This window comes from Eubalaena glacialis, chromosome 5 (assembly GCF_028564815.1).
Source record: "Eubalaena glacialis isolate mEubGla1 chromosome 5, mEubGla1.1.hap2.+ XY, whole genome shotgun sequence".
Taxonomy (NCBI): Eukaryota; Metazoa; Chordata; class Mammalia; order Artiodactyla; family Balaenidae; genus Eubalaena; species Eubalaena glacialis.
The window spans coordinates 77,692,750-77,705,839 of record NC_083720.1 but is presented as its reverse complement, the minus strand read 5'-3'; the positions used below and the strand labels follow the sequence as shown (position 1 = coordinate 77,705,839).

At 34.2% G+C, this 13,090-nt stretch overlaps 1 protein-coding gene across 3 annotated transcripts in view; it reads right to left on the bottom strand.

Moving 5' to 3' along the window:
• EXOC1 (exocyst complex component 1) overlaps nt 1-13,090 on the bottom strand; it is a 62,146-nt gene that overhangs the window by 13,553 nt on the left and 35,503 nt on the right. For 2 of the 3 annotated variants that reach the window (XM_061191395.1, XM_061191394.1), the window contains exons 10-12: nt 11,529-11,634; nt 7,255-7,299; nt 353-516 (exon numbers count right to left, since the gene is read on the bottom strand). In XM_061191395.1, the coding sequence (XP_061047378.1) occupies nt 353-516; nt 7,255-7,299; nt 11,529-11,634 (315 nt within the window). The remainder of the gene's footprint in view (nt 1-352; nt 517-7,254; nt 7,300-11,528; nt 11,635-13,090) is intronic. The other variant, XM_061191396.1, reaches the window with a different exon arrangement.

Genomic DNA, 13,090 nt, shown 5'->3' with positions numbered 1-13,090 from the left:
TTGCTTTACGAGATAAACTTTTTAAACTTATTTAATGCATTGCAGAGGACAGTTTAGCTTCATAAAAGCTATTTCCATTTTACTCTGTAGCTGCTCAAATAACTGGATTTATGATTGCAAGCACTTTATGATTTATAACAAACTTTAATAAAACTGTTACGTCATTTAATTGATAAATCACATTTCAGTTGACATTTGACAACATTTTTTTCAGATTCAGAACTGTAAAGTAAGATATGGTTAATTAAAAGAGCCAACGGAGCCCAAATCTTTGAACACAATTAAAGGAATAACAAACTGATGTTAGAAAACTAATAGTAATGTTTAAGAAGTACTTGTTATTTTATTTTACCTTATCAAATTTGGTTCTGTCGGCAACATCGAGATCAGAGGCTGACATGTTTCCCATATCCAACAAGGAAGATGACTGAGATCTGCGATTCCCTGAACTCTGAACACTGAGTTTATTTAGACTAGAAGTAGATCCAGTTAATTTACCGGAACTTCCATGAAGACCTAAGAAATAATAAAACTTTAAAAGTTGTGACCTTCATGAATAAAAGATCCATAGCATAAATGAGGGTTATCTTCTACTGTCTTGGTCTTCTGGGGCTCATACTAGTTAGGGCACAAATCTACCACATGGGACCGATTGTAGGCTGTCCTCTTTCATTAACATTTGTGTCCCATTCCTGAACATACTGTAAAGAGCAGTGAAACTATACAGAATCATAGAATAGGACTGAACAAGATCTTAAAGATCACATTATGCCCCGACCAGTCTCACCATAAAGATTAAGCTGCCTGATGATTTCTCTAGACTAAAGTAGATGAGGATTTCTTTCCCACTCAAACGACATGAATATGGATGAAAGTCACTGACCCTCTAGTGTACTAGTTAACATGATGGTTATATTTCTGAAAAAAACTGCCATATCCCAATATTACTCACCTCCACCTCAAATCAACACATTAGGTGGAACCATATCAAATTATTCTTGCCCTACCAAAAAAGTCAATTACACACGATTCAACTTTAATACACTCCTGAACCCAGAAACTCTGCTTTTACAGTAAGTGAACTGATTAAAGTTCTTTAAAAACTAAACAAAATGAAGAGAAAAAAAAACACCCTGAAAATTTGTTATATTTAAAATACAACTAAAATATAATACATACATTAACTATATATATATATTTTAATTTTTAAATTAAATTTTATTTTTTTATACAGCAGGTTATTATTAGTCATCCATTTTAAATTTATTTATTTATTTTTAGCTGTGTTGGGTCTTCGTTTCTGTGCGAGGGCCTTCTCCAGTTGCGGCGAGCGGGGGCCACTCTTCATTGCGGTGCGCAGGCCTCTCACTATCGCGGCCTCTCTTGTTGCAGACCACAGGCTCCAGACGCGCAGGCTCAGCAGTTGTGGCTCGTGGGCCCAGTTGCTCCGTGGCATGTGGGATCTTCCCAGACCAGGGCCTGAACCCGTGTCCTCCGCATTGGCAGGCAGATTCTCAACCACTGCGCCACCAGGGAAGCCCTAGTCATCCATTTTATACACATCAGGGTATACATGTCAATCCCAATCGCCCAATTCATCACACCACCATCCCCACCCCACCGCAGCTTTCCCCCCTTGGTGTCCATACGTTTGTTCTCTACATCTGTGTCTCAATTGCTGCCTGCAAACCGGTTCATCTGTACCATTTTTCTAGGTTCCACATATATGCATTAATATACGACATTTGTTTTTCTCTTTCTGACTACTTCACTCTGTATGACAGTCTCTAGATCCATCCACGTCTCAACAAATGACCCAATTTCGTTCCTTTTTATGGCTGAGTAGTATTCCATTGGAATATATGTACCACATCTTCTTTATCCATTCATCTGTCGATGGGCATTTAGGTTGCTTCCATGACCTGGCTATTGTAAATAGTGCTGCAATGAACATTGGGACGCATGTGTCTTTTTGAATTATGGTTTTCTCTGGGTATATGCCCAGTAGTGGGATTGCTGGATCATATGGTAATTCTATTTTTAGTTTTTTAAGGCACCTCCATACTGTTCTCCATAGTGGCTGTATCAGTTTACATTCCCACCAACAGTGCAAGAGGATTCCCTTTTCTCCACACCCGCTCCAGCATTTGTTGTTTGTAGATTTTCTGATGATCCCCATTCTAACTGGAGTGAGGTGATACCTCACTGTAGTTTTGATTCGCATTTCTCTAATAATCAGTGGCGTTGAGCAGCTTTTCATGTGCTTCTTGGCCATCTGTATGTCTTCTTTGGAGAAATGTCTATTTAGGTCTTCTGCCCATTTTTGGATTGGGTTGTATGTTTAATATTGAGCTGCATGAGCTCTTTATATATTTTGGAGATTAATCCTTTGTCTGTTGATTCGTTTGCAAATATTTTCTCCCATTCTGAGGCTTGTCTTTTAGTCTGGTTTATGGTTTCCTTTGCTGTGCAAAAGCTTTGAAGTTTCATTAGGTCCCATTTGTTTATTTTTGTTTTTATTTCCATTACTCTAGGAGGTGGATCAAGAAAGATCTTGCTGTGATTTATGTCAAAGAGTGTTCTTCCTATGTTTTCCTCTAAGAGTTTTATAGTGTCCGGTCTTACATTTAGGTCTTGAATCCATTTTGAGTTTATTTTTGTGTATGGTGTTAGGGAGTGTTCTAATTTCATTCTTTTACATGTAGCTGTCCAGTTTTCCCAGCACCACTTGTTGAAGAGACTGTCTTCTCTTCATTGTATATCCTTGCCTCCTTTGTCATAGATTAGTTGACCACAGGTGCATGGGTTTATCTCTGGGCTTTCTATCTTGTGCCATTGATCTATATTTCTGTTTTTGTGCCAGCACCATATTGTCTTGATTACTGTAGCTTTCTAGTATAGTCTGAAGTCAGGGAGTCTGATTCCTCCAGCTCCGTTTTTTTCCCTCAAGACTGCTTTGGCTATTCGGGGTCTTTTGTGTCTCCATACAAATTTTAAGATTTTTTGTTCTTGTTCTGTAAAAAATGCCATTGGTAATTTGATAGGGATTGCATTGAATCTGTAGTTTGCTTTCAGTAGTATAGTCATTTTCACAATATTGATCCTTCCAATCCAAGAACATGGTATATCTCTCCATCTGTTGGTATCATCTTTAATTTCTTCCATCAGTGTCTTATAGTTTTCTGCATACAGGTCTTTTGTCTCCCTAGGAAGGCTGATTCCTAGGTATTTTATTCTTTTTCTTGCAGTGGTAAATGGGAGTGTTTCCTTAATTTCTCTTTCAGATTTTTCATCATTAGTGTATAGGAATGCAAGAGATTTCTGTGCATTAATTTTGTACCTTGCAACTTTACCAAATTCATTGATTAGCTCTAGTAGTTTTCTGGTGGCATCTTTAGGATTCTCTATGTATATAGTATCATGTCATCTTCAAACAGTGATAGTTTTACCTCTTCTTTTCCAATTTGGATTCCTTTTCTTTCTTTTTCTTCTCTGACTGCCGTGGCTAGGACTTCCAAAACTATGTTGAATAATAGAGGAGAGAGTGGACATCCTTGTCTTGTTCCTGATCTTAGAGGAAATGCTTTCAGTTTTTCACCATTGAGAATGATGTTTGCTGTGGGTTTGTCGTATATGGCCTTTATTACGTTGAGGTAGGTTCCCTCTATGCCCACTTTCTGGAGAGTTTTTATCATAAATGGGTGATGAATTTTGTCAAAAGCTTTTTCTGCATCTATTGAGATGATCATATGGTTTTTATTCTTCAATTTGTTAATATGGTGTATCACATTGATTGATTTGCATATATTGAAGAATCCTTGCATCCCTGGGATAAATCCCACTTGATCATGGTGTATGATCTTTTTAATGTGTTGTTGGCTTCTGTTTGCTAGTATTTTGTTGAGGACTTTTGCATCTATATTCATCAGTGATATTGGTCTGTAATTTTCTTTTTTTGTAGTATCTTTGTCTGGTTTTGGGATCAGGGTGATGGTGGCCTCATAGAATGAGTTTGGGAGTGTTCCTTCCTCTGCAATTTTTTGGAAGAGTTTGAGAAGGATGGGTGTTAGCTCTTCTCTAAATGTTTGATAGAATTCACCTGTGAAGCCATCTGGTCCTGGACTTTTGTTTGTTGGAAGATTTTTAATCACAGTTTCAATTTCATTACTTGTGATTGGTCTGTTCATATTTTCTATTTCTTCCTGGTTCAGTCTTGGAAGGTTATACCTTTCTAAGAATTTGTCCATTTCTTCCAGGTTGTCCATTTTATTGGCATAGAGTTGCTGGTAGTAGTCTCTTAGGATGCTTTGTATTTCTGTGGTGTCTGTTGTAACTTCTTTTTCATTTCTAATTTTATTGATTTGAGTCCTCTCCCTCTTTTTCTTGATGAGTCTGGCTAATGGTTTATCAATTTTGTTTATCTTCTCAAAGAACCAGCTTTTAGTTTTATTGATCTTTGCCATTATTTTCTTTGTTTCTATTTCATTTATTTCTGCTCTGATCTTTATGATTTCTTTCCTTCTGCTAACTTTTGGTTTTGTTTATTCTTCTTTCTCTAGTTCCTTTAGGTTTAAGGTTAGATTGTTTATTTGAGATTTTTCTTGTTTCTTGAGGTAGGCTTGTATAGCTATAAACTTCCCTCTTAGAACTGCTTTTGCTGCATCCCATAGGTTTTGGATTGTCGTGTTTTCATTGTCATTTGTCTCTAGGTATTTTTTGATTTCCTCTTTGATTTCTTCAGTGATCTCTTGGTTATTTAGTAACGTACTGTTTAGCTTCCATGTGTTTGTGTTTTTTACGTTTTTTCCCCTGTAATTCATTTCTAATCTCATAGCATTGTGGTCAGAAAAGATGCTTTATATGATTTCAATTTTCTTAAATTTACTGAGGCTTGATTTGTGACCCAAGATGTGATCTATCCTGGAGAATGTTCCGTACGCACTTGAGAAGAAAGTGTAATCTGCTGTTTTTGGATGGAATGTTCTATAAATATCAATTAAATCTATCTGGTCTATTGTGTCATTTGAAGCTTCTGTTTCCTTATTTATTTTCATTTTGGATGATCTGTCCATTTGTGTAAGTGAGGTGTTAAAGTCCCCCACTAATACTGTGTTACTGTCAATTTCCTCTTTTACAGCTGTTAGCAGTTGCCTTATGTATTGAGGTGCTCCTATATTGGGTGCATATATATTTATAATTGTTATATCTTCTTCTTGGATTGATCCCTTGATCGTTATGTAGTGTCCTTCCTCGTCTCTTGTAACATTCCTTATTTTAAAGTCTATTTTATCTGACATGAGTATTGTTACTCCAGCTTTCTTTTGATTTCCATTTGCATGGAATATCTTTTTCCATCCCCTCACTTTCAGTCTGTATGTGTCCCTAGGTCTGAAGTGGGTCTCTTGTAGACAGCATATATATGGGTCTTGGTTTTGTATCCATTCAGCAAGCCTGTGTCTTTTGGTTGGAGCATTTAATCCATTCACATTTAAGGTAATTATCGATATGTATGTTCTTGTGACCATTTTCTTAATTGTTTTGGGTTTGTTTTTGTAGGTCTTTTTCTTCTCTTGTGTTTCCCAGTTAGAGAAGTTCCTTTAGCATTTGCTGTAGAGCTGGTTTGGTGGTGCTGAATTCTCTTAGCTTTTGTGTGTCTGTAAAGCTTTTGATTTCTCCATTGAATCTGAATGAGATCCTTGCCGGGTAGAGTAATCTTGGTTGTAGGTTTCTCCCTTTCATCACTTTAAGTATATCATGCCACTCCCTTCTGGCTTGTAGAGTTTCTGCTGAGAAATCAGCTGTTAACCTTATGGGAGTTCCCTTGTATGTTATTTGTCATTTTTTCCTTGTTGTTTTCAATAATTTATGTCTTTAATTTTTGCTAATTTGATTACTATGTGTCTTGGTGTGTTTCTCCTTGGGTTTATCCTGTATGGGACTCGCTGCGCTTCCTGGACTTGGGTGGCTCTTTCCTTTCCCATGTTAGGGAAGTTTTCGACTATAATCTCTTCAAATATTTTCTCGGGTCCTTTCTCTCTCTCTTCTCCTTCTGGGACCCCTATAATGCGAATGTTGTTGCCTTTAATGTTGTCCCAGAGGTCTCTTCGGCTGTTTTCATTTCTTTTCATTCTTTTTTCTTTATTCTGTTCTGCAGCAGTGAATTCCACCATTCTGTCTTCCAGGTCACTTATCCATTCTTCTGCCTCAGTTATTCTGCTATTGATTCCTTCTAGTGTAGTTTTCATTTCAGTTATTGTATATTGTTCATCTCTGTTTGTTTGTTCTTTAATTCTTCTAGGTCTTTGTTAAACATTTCTTGCATCTTCTCGATCTTTGCCTCCATTCTTTTTCCGAGGTCCTGGATTATCTTCACTATCATTATTCTGAATTCTTCTTCTGGCATCTTCACTATCATTATTCTGAATTCTTTTTCTGGAAGGTTTCCTGTCTCCACTTCATTTAGTTGCTTTTCTGGGGTTTTATCTTGTTCCTTCATCTGGTACATAGCCCTCTGCCTTTTCATCTTGTCTATCTTTCTGTGAATATGGTTTTTGTTTCACAGGCTGCAGGACTGTAGTTCTTCTTGCTTCTGCTGTCTGACCTCTGGTGGATGAGGCTATCTAAGAGGCTTGTGCAGGTTTCCTCCATCGTTAAGTATATTAATATGGGACATGTGAGTTTAGGTATAAACAAAGGTATCTATCGTAGCCATGGGGAAAAATGAGAACAATATGTCTGGACAATATCCTACATACATAAAAGAATTAAAAGGTTCCATTTACAAGAAAATGTGATATTTTTACTAGAATTAAATTTAAACAATAAAAACATTTTATTCTTCTTGAATATTTCTCAGCTAACCTGTATTATTTGCTGATGGTCAGGAGGGACAAATGATATAAGAAGTGATAAAAAGATATAAGGACAATTAGCGATAAACTTTGGTTTCATTATGCAAAATCTGACCATATCTACAAGAATTTTTATAGTTTCTAAACACAGCCTGAAAACAAAAGTATAATGGTTAAGACTCTTCATAAATTTCTGACTACCCACCAAATATTTTTAACTATATTATGTTATTTCTTGGATGTAGTCATACCACTACCATCATGTTGGTTTTCTTTCACCAATACCTGGCAACTCAGAGAAATCAGTATTTTTGGTGTAACTTTTTTCAAGAAAAATAACTAATTTCTAGACATTAAACAAACATGCATTGAGAATACCTACTAATACACTAAGCATACTCACTCTCTGTTTCCTGTTTGACAGCACTTTCTTTTCGAGGCAGTGTAGCTGTGATGGATTAGGTTGCAAGCATCAAAGACAAAGACAAGTTAATAAACTGCAATTTGCACAAACCATGCACAAGAGGAAGTTAAAGCTCTAGTTTAAAAGACACATGCAAAGAACCATGAGCATCAAGTAACGAGAGATGCAACGTATGTTTAGTTGGTCAGCTACTGTTTGAAAAATTATATGAGGGAAAAAACTTTACTAGTCTTTTAATGTACTGTTTTATGTAAATATTCAGGTAAAAATATCTACATCTGTAAGCCTCCCCCACACTTTTAAATGATTTTTTTTTGAAGTTTATTGAGCTGATGTACTTAAATTTAAAGACTATATTTGCAAGTTTTGGTTTCTGAAGAAAACAGAGTTCAAGTAAATAATTTAATACAGTGAAAATTTATCAGAATGAAGTTGTAGATTTAGACTTTAAATGCATTAACACTCTTGTATTCACTGAAAGCTCCTGAAAGGAATCTCCACTGTACTAAATAATTGTATACTCCATCTGATAGAACATTATACAAGTGAGGCTTTAAAACCATTTTAGAATAACAACCTGAACTACTAAGAAACTTAAACTGGTTTTGTGAACACCTAGAATGAAAGGTATGTATCAAAATACTAATTATTAGGAGATGGGTAGATGGAAGGGTAAAGCTGAGGGGAACAGGTTTAATGCAGGAACTGGAGCTCTTTTAGGGTCATCTGGCATTTCTTTTATCTAAAATCTCTCTCTAATATTTATTAGATCAATTGTAGAGATCATCTTGTGAAACATTCTAAACCCAAATTAGAAGTTAATTTGAAAGGCAAAGAAAGAAATTATAGAATGAAACAGAAAATTAAAGAATATAACTCTAATCTAGAAATATTTAAAAAATAGAAAACAATGTGTCAACTGTCACTATTTCTGCCAAACTTCAAGGCAAAATCCCAAGTATGAACTACTAATTTGCCACACCAGAGACATGTGAATCTTCCCAGCCTCGGCTACTCGAAGCTCAAGGGAATATGAAACAATAAGGCTGGACATTAAAGTGGCAAGCAAGGAGGGATGTGCTGGAGCTACTAGCTGGCCATCCTGAATAGTACCTTCTGGTGGCCTTAAGGTGTCACTCTACTAAGTTCACCAATTCCAGAGCAAAGCCTAATGCTTTATTTATATATATATATATATATATATATATATATATATATATATATATATATATATATATATATTTAGTAGTCAATAAAGAATACAGAGTTACTAGTAGTGCCCCATTTGGGGCTCATAAAAAGTGTATATTATCACCAACAAGCAACAATATGCTGGTAAACTTTTAAATATCTTTAAATAATTCCTGCTAGACTATAAGCTTCCAGACAGTAGGGTCTTTGCTCATTGCTGGACTCTCAGTACCCAGCAGTGCTTATTATATAAAAGGTAATTAATAAACATTTATTGAATGAATCTTCCAGTCAGGATTGAATTCAGTCTTGCGTTCAAGACTCCCTTTGGAATCAACAAGATTTCTTAATTTAGTGGAGAAACAATGAAAAAATGTTTCTGGCATATCAATTTTAAATTTTGGATTATAAATATGAGGAAGTAATTATGTAAATGTATATGTTAATGGGCTTAAATAATATATGTATCTGTGTCTTTCTTAGCTGCAGGAAGAAAAAAAACAAGCAATTTAAAAAATAATTACTAAATTTCGTTTTCCTGCCTTTTCATTAAGTACATCTGTAGAATACAAAGGGAAAACAAAACACCAAAGTATCAATCTTGGGGGGAAAATTCCACACCTTTGAGGATATCAAAGTAAACCTACAGATCAAAAAAGGCGGACCTACAAAAAGACCTTATCACAAAGAAAAAGTACTTTACTGGCATTTTAACATTATTTAAAATTATTTGAACTAAGTAGATGTTAAAGACTTGAGTCAAGAGTGACTGAAAAAGAGAGAATTCCCCTGAATCTCCATGACTATATATTGACTACACAATTTCCTTTTGTAAAATACATTCAATCTGACTTTCTACTCGTATTAGTATCTGTGACCCAGCATTTTCAGAGCAAGTCAAAAACAAAACAAATAAAAATTTTATTCATAATTACTTAATTTTAATTCATTGAAAAGTTATCTTCCCAAAATTTTAGGTGTCCCTTTTAATTATAATTACTACTAAAAACTAATTTAAACATAATTTAAATCACTGAAAAGATACCTTTAGAAAGTTTACATTCTACCTATTTAAGAACTTCTCAAGCCATTTGTATTTAACTTGAAATTTATTTTTAAATGTTGACTAACAAGTTAGATCTTCAAAGATAAAACCATTTTTATCTTCTGAATTATTTAGTTTTTCTTCTCTTGTAACTGATAATATCAAAGTAATAGAAACTATAATTTTTTTGATTACATCAACTGTTACAAATTACTCTCCTATTCCTTATTATTTAATAGATACATAGAAGAGATGTAATTTTAACACTGTTTTAAAACTATAAAAGTATCTTCTGTATCTTGTATTAGGTTAATTAAAAAAAATTTTTAACAAGATAATTTAAGAACTTCTCAAGGGGTAAGAAAAGAAAAAACATTTCAGGTTAATGCAATGATACCATTAAGATACTATTATACTTGATTTAAATTAGATTTCTATTATGTCATTTATCTCAATGAGAATCTTAGGCTTGATAAACTATTATGATATCGGCATTAACAACCTCCTGAGGAGATAATTTTAGAAAGATTTCTCTTTTACTTCAGTTTTCACTGTAGAAGAGTTCTCTCAAAATAAAAATGGTTCACTAACAAGTGGTGACAAATATACTAAATGAAAACATTAAACATGTAACTGTATTAATATGTCATTTACTAAAAAAAAAAAAAAGTATAACATACCCATGGTGAAACATTAACAAGGATATAAACACACTGCTTTTTAAGAACAATTAACCTTTAGGATGAGTTAGCATTTCTGTTTCCAAAAGCCTATTGTCCCAAGATTCTTATCAGTGTCTTTACCAAAGTGTAATCAATACATTTGTACACAGATTCAAACCATTTAAAATTCTGGACTAGTATCATCAATATATTAGTGTTGGATTTAAAAAAAAAAACCCACAAACCAGTGAATCACAAAATAATTACCCACTAAAGATAGTCTTCTTTGTCCTAAAGAAAAGAATGGAAAGATGAGCTATCAATTTCAATCCTATCTCCTGATTACGGAAGTTGCTTAGGGCATAGGCTCCTTTCAACAAGCAAATGCTAAACTCATGGTTCTAAAGGGGAGCTATGCAGACACACTGAGTACACACTGTAGCCATTTAAGGCCAGGTTTTTACTTGAGTAGGCACAGAACTCCATCCAAAAGGAAGTCCAGAGATGGGTACATGCAAGAGCAGAATGTGGCCTCGGCAAATCACTTCCTCGCAACTTGATACTTTCACTGGTTATCCTTTTAAATCATGTTTTTGTCTGTTTAACATATTTAGAAGGAACAAAAACCAACTTGTTTCAAAAATATCTCTTTGGAAAAATAAGGTATAATTACAGGATAAATTTTGGTGACATTTTTATAGCCCCTTGGCAGGGGAGAAAACACTTAAAACCTTCTTTTTGATTCAAAATAGCCAGTGAGAAGTAAGAAGCCAGGAATCACTTTCACTTCCCTGTGGAGAGCAATGACTTAAGAGATCACAGACTTGCCTCCAACTGTTATGAAAGGTCTTTTAGGAAATCAGAAACTGAACTTTCAACATGTGTCTCTTAGTTTAGTTCTTTTCTCTACCAGACTGCACTTCGTTTTCTGGTCAACTGCTTCTCCTATGAATATACACAGTTGTCCCTTGGTTACTGTGCAGGGTTGGTTCCAGCACCCGTCGTGGATATCAAAATCCATGGATGCTCAAGTCCCATAGGTGGTCCTCCGTATCTATGCGTTGCACAGCTGCGGATATGAGGCTAACTGTACTTTTAAACATAGCATGAATACACAATTGCTGTCAGATTCACATACTGTAGAATTTTAATTAGTAAAAAATGTATTTACAGACATAAATATTTTTTCTATGAAATACCTATAAATTAAACCAATGCATTAGATTTACTCTTTCATTAATTCTACTGTATCTCCTTCCACTTTGCCTAAAAAGTCTCAGAATTATTTGTCATAAATAAAAATAAAACCATTTTTAATAGAATAGAAAACAAGGGACTGAGGTGCCTAAGCTTACCAAACTTCTTGCTTTCTTTAGTTGTGCCAGTCATCTTGATCTTTGCAACTTCAAAGAAATCTTTAATTTCTCTCTCATAGAGTCGTGATAAATAATCCATGTAATTCTTAAAAAGAAAAGTAACACGTACTTCTTATTAATAAAACAAACATAACAATTTCCATTTTTCAACACCCCGCCCAGTCCTTTGTGCTTGTTTTGAATTTTGTGGTCTTAAAATTTTTTTTTTGAATTTTATTTTATTTTTTTTAATACAGCAGGTTCTTATTAATACGTATTAGTGTATATATGTCAATCCTGATCTCCCAATTCATCACCCCCCCGCCCCGCATCCCGGCTTTCCCCACTTGGTGTCCCTACGTTTTTTCTCTACATGTGCTCTTAAAATTTTGATGCATTTCATAGGATATAAAAAGAAGGCTATTTTCTGTCCTTTAAAAAAATTAAACACATCATAACATTAAGAATTTACAAAAATACGAAGTTGAACATAATCACACTTACATTTTCATTTTTACGGATTACCTTTCACATATTTTAAATACAGTTACAATCATACTGTATAGGGTATTTGGGTTACAGCAATTATGTTTCTCCAGTCTCACACTCTAATGACTGCACAGTATTATGCTTTGTTGATGTGCCACAATTTAGTAAACCAATCTCCTAACACAGGCCACTTAAGTGGTTTCAATGTTTTGCTATGATAGACAATGTTACAATAAGCTTTTCATCTCTAATGAATTGTTTCCTTGGAATAATTTCCTAAGGGTGGAATTACAGTGCCAAAGAATAAGGGAATCTTTATAACTCTTCCTCCATACTGCCATGTTGCTTTAAAAATGATTAGACCAATAGACAGTGTCAATGGCAATGAAGGAATACACTGAGTTTTACCATACCTTGCCATCATAGGGTATTACATTACCCCCAAATAGGTTACTTTCAACAAGAATTTAATTAATACATCTTACAGTTTTCATAATTAAATAATTTATTTTTAAAAAAGCAAATTTAATTTAATCTAGTTCAAATGAAAAAGTCTATTATTTAACATGCAAACTCATTTCTTCATCATATTTGCTTATCATCACATAAAAACATCTTATACCCTTACAAAAGATTCTTCAACAGTGCGAGACCATGTATTTTTCCAAGTCCTAAGTTAAATGCCATATGTAGAGTTTCACTAAATTTAAATAAATCCACAGCAGAAAAACTGCTGTACCTAACTATTCTTTTAAATTTATTATGGAATCTATGCTTCAACTTCCTTTATTATTTCAAATTAACATACCCAGTTTTAGAGCAGGTTTACTTTGCTTTAAACATCAGGTGCACCTTTCAAAGGTATACATTATTTAAATGTTTGTATACTGACTCATAGTCCACCACTGATTTTTTTTTAGATATTTTATAGATATATCCTTATAAAACAATTTTTGGATAAAACATAATACAGATCCTGCTTTTTTCAATCTGTAGGCCATATACATTCCCACACAGTCTCTGTAAGAAAATTAGTCAAACAGGAAATTCTTTCCTGTGATCTTTGGGTAACT